The 8,651-nt window shown below is 33.4% G+C and overlaps 2 protein-coding genes across 2 annotated transcripts; one reads left to right on the top strand and one right to left on the bottom strand.

Moving 5' to 3' along the window:
• Positions 1-2,540: 2,540 nt before the first annotated feature.
• Positions 2,541-3,391, top strand: LOC106310736. Its single transcript, XM_013747957.1, has one exon. It carries the CDS (start codon positions 2,621-2,623, stop codon positions 3,185-3,187), a length of 567 nt encoding a protein of 188 aa, XP_013603411.1. The 5' UTR covers positions 2,541-2,620; the 3' UTR covers positions 3,188-3,391.
• Positions 3,392-3,997: 606 nt separating this feature from the next.
• Positions 3,998-5,873, bottom strand: LOC106310753 (zingipain-2-like). The gene is made up of 2 exons (XM_013747971.1): positions 5,389-5,873; positions 3,998-4,680 (listed from the first exon to the last, which is right to left on the bottom strand). Exons 1-2 carry the CDS (start codon positions 5,825-5,827, stop codon positions 4,082-4,084), a joined length of 1,038 nt encoding a protein of 345 aa, XP_013603425.1. The 5' UTR covers positions 5,828-5,873; the 3' UTR covers positions 3,998-4,081.
• Positions 5,874-8,651: the final 2,778 nt, after the last annotated feature.

Genomic DNA, 8,651 nt, shown 5'->3' with positions numbered 1-8,651 from the left:
TTGATCCTTGTTTCTCTTGCTCATTTCCAGAGCCGCTACTACGGCAGCCATCACTCCGAACACCAAGTAGTAGAATACCTCCATCGTTACTTTTGCTTCTCTCTCTATCCCACTCAGAGTTCGAGAGCCATAATAAGCCTACATATCCGGGTTATCGGATTAAAGTCAGATACGGATATTCAGTTGTAATAGGAAACAGATATCAGAATATTGGGAAAATGATAATTTAATTCCCGATATAAACACATTTCATTCCCCAACTATTGACTGACTATGCAACATAAGTCCTCAACTGTATGTTGACTTAACAAAATCAGACGTCTAACTCGTTTGGCCTTTTTGTCTTGCTGAGTATTCTTTTGTTTAATCTAATTCCATGCATGTAAAAACTGGCAAAGCTCTTTAGTTCTCGCTTGTATCATTCATCCTGCACATACAACACAACTCTTGGCTTTAAGAGAAATGGAACTTACAACATTCGTTGCATAAACTGTACCTGGTAAAGAACAGATTTTATGGGAGGATCAATCTTCATTTCTTCCTCGAGCTATAATTTACGGAGTTACCACAGTCAATTTCAAAACTTAATCCCACAACATTGTTAATTCTAACAAATCTAGCAAATTGGAACCATAATGATTTGTCTCGCATTAGTCTTTGCTTTTAAAACGGTCTCGTTTCTTGTTTTCACTTTTCTCCACTTTAGCTTTTTTCTTCAAAACTAAGAGTATGATTAGAGCATTTGCAACGAGAGTCCTTAAGTGGAAGTTCTTAAAAAATAATAATTAAATAATCAGTGGATCCCATCAAAAACTAAGGATTCAATTTTTAAAATTCTTAAATAAGAACTCTTTCTTAATGAATCTTTGCACTATTTGCGGGTCCCCACGACATGTGGCGACCCGCGATTGGTTGATATATATATTTTTTTATCTGAAAAAGAAAAAAAAAATAATACTTAAAAAATTAAAATACACTTTTTTAAAGACTCCTCTTCGGGTAACACCATTGCGGGTGCTCTTATTAGAGGGTTTTTAGAGTGGAGTTCTTAGCGGAATATAAGAATCCGCCTCTTAACTTTTAACTAAAAAAGCTAAGAACCGACTCTTAAATAAGAGTTTTAAGAGCCGGTTCTTAATTTTTTTAGTTAAAAGTTAAGAGACGAATTATTATATTCCGCTAAGAACCCGACCTAAAAACCACCGGTAATCATGCTCTAGGTTTCTTTATTTTCTTGGGAATTGTAGATAGAGTTGATGATCATTGGTTGACCTACCACTATGGTTGATCACCACACTCACATTTTGGTAAGCCTAAGTTGTTTGTTTCCAAAGGTATGCAACATATTTAATTGATCCCCATGTACCAAACTCATTGTTAAGTTTCATTCGTGGGACCCTTTTTATATTTAAATCCCTAATCATAACAAATTAATACGACTGAGTCCCTGTTCGAAAACGCGGGCGCCTAGCCGATTAGTCGGCCGACTAGACGCTCGTCGGAACCGAACCGCCGCGATTTCACCAAATCGGTTCAACAAATCGTTAAACCGATTAATCAATAAAGTAACCGACTAATCGCTAAAAAATCGGATTAAAACCGATTTAAAGCGCTTAATAGTTGGACTTTGTTGACAAATTTTGGGCCTTAAAACGAAAGTCCATTTGTCTGTGAATTAAGTAGACTTTGTCCCTGTATTTATAAGAGACTTCAACACTTCTCTTCCTCATTCTTAACCGATGTGGGACAAGTTAAGTTTTTTTTTTTCAAAATGGCACATGTAAAAATAGTGGAAAAAATATGTTGCTGGAGAATCGAACACACTACCTCCTAAGATTACGTAAACATCATAAGCCGCTGGACTGTGGTGCTTCTACGTCCATCTGTCACATATATTTATATATATAAGCACGTATTAAAACTATTATTATCATGTTTATTACATAAACATATTATAAATACATTAAATCGTATTAAAACCTAGGCTCCGATTAATCTCCGTTTAATCCCCGATTTTTTGATAACTCGCTAGGCCCGGTGTTGCCGCCCGACTAGCGCCTAGCGTAGTTTCGAACAATGGACTGAGTGTTTACATCCACAAAAAGATTTTTGTATAATTTCACATAAACACTCCCACTTATTAGATAAGTTAGTTCTTAAACACATTATGAAAACTAACATGGCAAACCAATATTTAAGAAACGCAACAAACTTACATTGGAAAGACTTCAAACCAAAGGAACTCACAAACAGGGGCGAAGCCACAGCCAGCACACTGGGTGCATGTGCACCCCCTATTTTTTCAATTTGTGTTTATTTTGTAAGGTAAAATGGTAGAAAATATTAGATAAGATAGATGGTAGTCTATAAGCATAACATCATTGCCTTCAACCAAATCACCAAACAAATTTTTCATCATCATTTTTTTCTTACGTTAATCACGAAAACGCGATCATTATTGACGTGTAAAATCATAATATAAAGAAGGCTAACAACTACGTTTTGGAATATATACGATACATTCTATGGAGACAAAGACGTGTAGAGATAAAGAGTATATATAATATTCATATCACCAATTAGCTTATTCTTGAGCATATCATTTAACTACTTGTAAACAATGACATTCGTTCACCTACTGGTCTCTCTTCTCATCTGCATTACCTTCACGTCGTCTATCTCCGTCGTCCCTGACCCATCAACACAAGACCTAATCAACAGAATATGCAAACAAACAATCGACTTCCAGTTCTGTAATAAAACCATCACATCTCAGCTAATCAGACGACGCACATCCATCAAGACAATCGCGAAGCTAACCGCGGCAAAAGCATGGATCAACGCCATAGAAACGCTTGACAACATCGAAGGTTCTCTTCTTCCCAAAGCCAAAGACCGTAGAAGCAAAGAAGAGTTCGCTGCTTGCAGGAAAGCGTATAGATTGGTGGATGCTCATCTTGACAACGCGTTAAAGTATTTGTATCTTAAAGATTATCGGTTCATGAGAGCATATCAAGCTCTTGCGCTTGTGAATATTTCGATGTGTAGGACGAGTTTCTTTTACCCTACGCCTATGGTTTATGCGAACTGGAATATGAGGATCTTGACGGATATAGCGATTTATGCTGGCAAGATTCTTGCTCCTCCTCCTCCTCTAAGGACCAAGACCAAGAAGAAGACACCGTGAGGGTCATCGTTTCGGAGTCGAAGCTTGATTTTGTTACTTTTTATTATTGAATCCAGTAGTGTTTTTCAGATTTATTCAAACAAATTTTTAGTTTTTTATATATCGTAGATGTAAAAATCACTTTGATGGCATCATTTTTGTTTTATTGTTACATTTTCTTTATCTTGTTTTCGTTGGTAGACATGCTTGTAATGTTGTTAATAATTCTAGCTCCATTGCAATATTTGGGAAGAAAATAGCAGAATTGTATTTTTTCGTAATGTTTTGGCAAGAAATTTCCACACACAAAACGTGTGCTGGAACCGTAACTTTCAAAATTTGACGCAACCACTAGACCAGCTTGTTGGATTTTAGTTTGGGATCAGGCCTGATCTCTTATTATGTGAATGCATTCTCGGAATTTTTTTTTATCTTTTATTCTTTCTTGTAGCTCCTTTTTGGCTTTTTTGATGTAACTGCAGAACGTTTTGGACTAAATATCTATTGGGATGTAAATCGTCTCTTCCAAGTTGTTCAAGACAGGAGTGCCAAAGTTCAACCTCAAGCCGGTGTTATGAGTCATCATGATTTTCAATGAATCTAGGGCCAGGTTTAATAACTTGATAAGAGTCATTTACGAAGTGGCTAAGTTCCATTATTTACTTCCAGAAAGACTAGTCAGTATATGTTTGGACATAGATCCAATAATTACCACAAAATAGTTATACATTACTACACCAACGTTGACATACATGGAAAAAAAAAACGTTGACATACATGGTTTCATCAACATAAATTCAAAAATAGAAATAACCAACGAAAACGCCGGTATATAGTTCATAAGATATCCGATAAGGATGTTGTCAATTACTATGAACAACCCCATGTAAATATATTCGAACAACATAACAGGATTCATGCAAGTGGATAGTAAGCAAAATGGGCCAAACCACACGTTCCTTCAGGTGCATCCACGTCTCTCTTGATTCTCATGTAACCATTTTCTCCCCAATTTTCTCCCCATGAGTTCTTCAATAACCAGTACTTAGTCCCTTCTTCACTAATCCCATAACCAACAATCGTAACCGCATGAGTCTGGTGCGTCCCACAGTACTCTCCGTCAAATATCCCCCCGGAGTATTGCATAAACGCAGCCCCTGATCCAGCTATCGCCACAGAAACAGGCTGTTTAGACACCGCTTTTAGCAATGCTTCCTCGTCATCACTTGGAACCGTCTCGTATCCGCTTATGGTAGCAGCAACGAAATCAGTAACTTGGGTGGCTGAAGAACATGTTCCTTGTGATTCTTGGTAAGGATAGTTATCCTCCGTGGTGATTCCTTGGTTGTTAATAATGTACTCGAAAGCTTTTGACATTATCCCTCCATTGCATCCATTGTTAAAGTCTCTGCTACAATCCACCAGCTGCTGTTCCGACAGGGATACAAGATCACCTTTTGCAATCTTTGTAATACCTTCCACGGCTGCCACCGCCGAGAAAGCCCAACAACATCCTGTTCCATATTTCCAGAAATTTCATATTATATTCTCTCTTGAACTGTGATAAGAAAGAAACACACAAAAATTTGGTGGACCACATGTGGTCTAATGATTGCACCAATGTTCAAGAAATCTGTAGATGGTAATTAGGCGTTAACATTAACATTTAGGCGGATTATTCGGGCTTTACGTCAATGCATTCTTTATTTATTATATGTCTTATATTTATATTACATATATTAAGTTTTATGTGTTTAATTTCAAATTACTTTAATGAAATATTTAAAAATTAGATATAGAAAAAACAAAATTGGAGAGAAAAATATAATCATTTATTTATAGAAATAATTGATGGTGATGATGGTATAATTAAATTAGTCATCATCTCTTTTTATGTTAAGTGATTTAACAGATTTAAATCAGATTAGATCGATTTAAAAATTTAAACTGATTTAGACAATTTTAACCGATTTAATCAATTTAAATCAGATTTTTAGAAAATCGTTTCGGTTATTACTGATTTGCCCTATAGGCGGGATGCCTCATAAGGTGGCACCTGAACTTTAGAACATTAATTTGTACTATATAGTGTTAGCACTTTGTACTAGTATCAAGTATCAACACGTTGTGTCATCATTTTAATCCAAATCTAGTCAAATACGTATTGTTAAAAAAAATTTAGAAGGTACTGTATAGTATATAGAGTTATGATAATTAGTTACCACATTGGCCTTGGTTCTTAACGGATGAAACGGCCCCCTCCTGTCTCCAGTCCAAGCTCTCACCGGTTTCACTGACATTTTCATATCTAAACGACATAGTCTTGTCGGTTTCTGAAACTTCGTTCGTACCTTCGGGGACCACTAGGCCCATGTACTTTGCCAGGAACTCCTTGTCGGTGAGATCAGAAAACTGGTTGACATCCAACTTGAATGTTATGTTCGTATTCATGTTGAATGTCTCAACGAACTCTAAGTTCTTCTTAAAGATCTCGAATCTACTAGCTTGTTCAGAAATGTCGGAGTAAACACGATGGAATCGAGACATCCATTGCACATGTTTCTCCATGGCAGAAGCTTTGAAGAGTCCTCCACGAGATGTGGCTCCAGAGGTTATGTAACTCAGCACAATGGACATAATCAAGAAAACGAACGAAGCCATTCTTTTAGATAGAGAAAAGTAGGAGATGTTTTCTATAAATGCTTAGGTTTATATGACTTGGTTGGCAAGAAACTATGGTAACGTGGTCTTATATAGAGATTATAGATTAGTGTATGAAGTGGGGTGCATATACGGTGCATGTTTTTCCGTTTGAATATTCTACATGTTATGAAGAAGATATTTTAATAGCTTCACGTTGCTAATTTTCTACACGTTACGAAATCAAGTAATTGCCCAATACGTACGTATATATTTTTTTCTGCTTTTGAGAAGAACAAGACAATATAGGTTCGCGCAATCTACAGACGTTTGTTGGGGTCTGGCCGTAGATACCGCAACTTCCAAAGTTCAAATTTCATTTTTCAGAAATAAAAATTATTCGTTTTGTTGTGTTCAGTTTTTCAAAAGAGATTTACTATCAAAAACTAAAAGAAGTATAAGCACTACAAAAGATTTACTAGAAATATAACGAACGATGACACGATACTCCGTGTGTTAGCTCTCAAAAGGTTATATGAATACGACTGATATCCAATCCGAGAGCTATATTAACGCATGATGATTAGGCTGGGTAAAGTGTGTAGCCCAATTAGTTAGGAATTTTATTATAAGAAACTAGGAAACAGCGGCAATTGAATTTTTTACTATAAAAATATTTAATATTAATTAAATGTATATTTTTAATAAAAATTATTTAATTTTTTTTTTCATTTAAGTAGGAAAAATATTAGTTAAAATATGAGAATGTAAAATATATGTCACAAATTAACTACAAATTGGTTATTTAATTTGGAGTGTACGTAATTAAACCATCAAAATAAATGTTTCAAACAAAATTGTTCGCTTAAATAATATATCAATTGAAATATATAATGTTTTAAAAGTATAAAAAAGAAGGCAAAAGTTCTAAAAGAGTTTGAAAACATAGGCTGCTTCTAACACGTGACTAGTGTGGACCCACTTCGATGGAGGCCTGGATACCTATGTATAGTTCAAAAAAAAAAGAAAAAAAATTACAGAAAGGATAAAGAAATCTATTAAAAAAAGTTTTTTTTGTAATTACACTAAAAATGGAATTTATAACATGTAACAAAATTGTGATAGTTTAAAAACAAATTTTGAAAGTACTATAAATGAAATAAAAAAAACCGGTTCCTGTTCTAATTTGGTTCTTTGGTTTTAGAAGTTTAGGATCCGTTTGGGTATTTAGAAAATTCAGTTTGGTTTCGGTTCGTTTTTTCCGGTTCTCGGTTCGGTTCATCTAACAAAGTTAGGAACCAACTAATATCCAAAATAATTTGGATCCTATTAAGTTCTTGTTCGGTTCTGTTTTTTTAGTTAATTCAAGTAAAAAGTTATAAATTTAAGTGTTTTAATTAAATATCAAATTTTTTGTATTTTTGGATAAAAATTTAGATAATTCAGATAATTTTAAACATTTTTGACAAAAAGTATTATGGTAATTCAATTTTTTGAGTATTCCAGCTTATAAAAAGTATTTTCAATTATTTTATTATTTTAAAAATAAATATAGTTAATATTTATAAGTGTATAAATTATATTATAGAAATTTGGATAGTGATTCGGTTCTTGATTTGGTTTTAGTTTGGTTCTGGATCAGTTCTGGTTTTCAAGATATATGATCTTTTTGGATAATTTGTAAGATCTTGAACCACCTATTTTTTTATTTGTTCAATTTGATTCTTCAGTTCAGGATAAATGTGACCATGCCTATCTCATATGATCATTTGGATCGTTCAATATTTTTGCCATTTCTTTCTTTATTTTTTTGTTTCTTGTTGTTGCATATTTTCAATGTCCACAACTCTTTGTATAGATATCATATGTTATATCAGTTAGCCATACAAGATCGTAACAATTAATCACCAAAAATACAATGAGTGATCATCATATGTTGCAATGGTTAATCTTTATATTTTTCAATAGTTATAAATTATTCTGAAATTTTTATTGCTTTTAAAACTATTAAGATATATATACACTGAAATTGTTTATCAAAATTAGGCATGGACATATTTATCCATAATTGAAGAACCAAACCAAAAATAAAGGCTCGTATGGGTTAGGATCCTACCAAATAACTGAGCGGATCATATATCTCTAGAACCAAAGAACCTGAACCAAACTGGAACCGAATCAAGAACCGAATGGATACCAAATTTCTATAATATAATTTATATATTTATAAGTATTAAGTATATATATTTTGTTTTCCAATAATCAAATAATTAAAAATATTACTTATAGACCAAAATACCCAAAAGCGAATAACCAGAATATTCTTTTATCCAATTTTGTAAAAATTATGTGAATTATCCAAATTTTTATTTGAAAATCCAAAAATTTAATATTTAATCTGATAAATCTGAATTTTTTTGGGAAATTGCCAAAAATATCATTTTCAAAGTACCACTTTTCATGTTTACACTAACCACTTTTACCATTATCTTTAATGAAGGGTAAAAGACTTTTATAACTTTTTGATTAATTTTGACCAAAAAAACATATGGTTAACAAATCTAAACTTGTTGATAAAAAAAAAACAAATCTAAACTTAAAACATCAATTCTAAACCATAAACCGTGAAACATCAACTCTAAACCCTAAACCACGAAACATCAACTCTAAACCCTAAACCCCAAACCTTCAAATATAAACCCTAAAACATCGACCCTAAACCCTAAATCCTAAATCTAAACTTAAAACATCAACTTTAAACCCTAAATCATCAACTCTAAACCCTAAACCATAAAACATCAACTCTAAACCCTAAACCACGAAACATCAACTCTAAACCCTAAAC

The sequence above is a fragment of the Brassica oleracea genome, chromosome C8 (genome assembly GCF_000695525.1).
Source record: "Brassica oleracea var. oleracea cultivar TO1000 chromosome C8, BOL, whole genome shotgun sequence".
Taxonomy (NCBI): domain Eukaryota; kingdom Viridiplantae; phylum Streptophyta; class Magnoliopsida; order Brassicales; family Brassicaceae; genus Brassica; species Brassica oleracea.
This window is presented reverse-complemented; position numbering and strand designations above follow the sequence as displayed.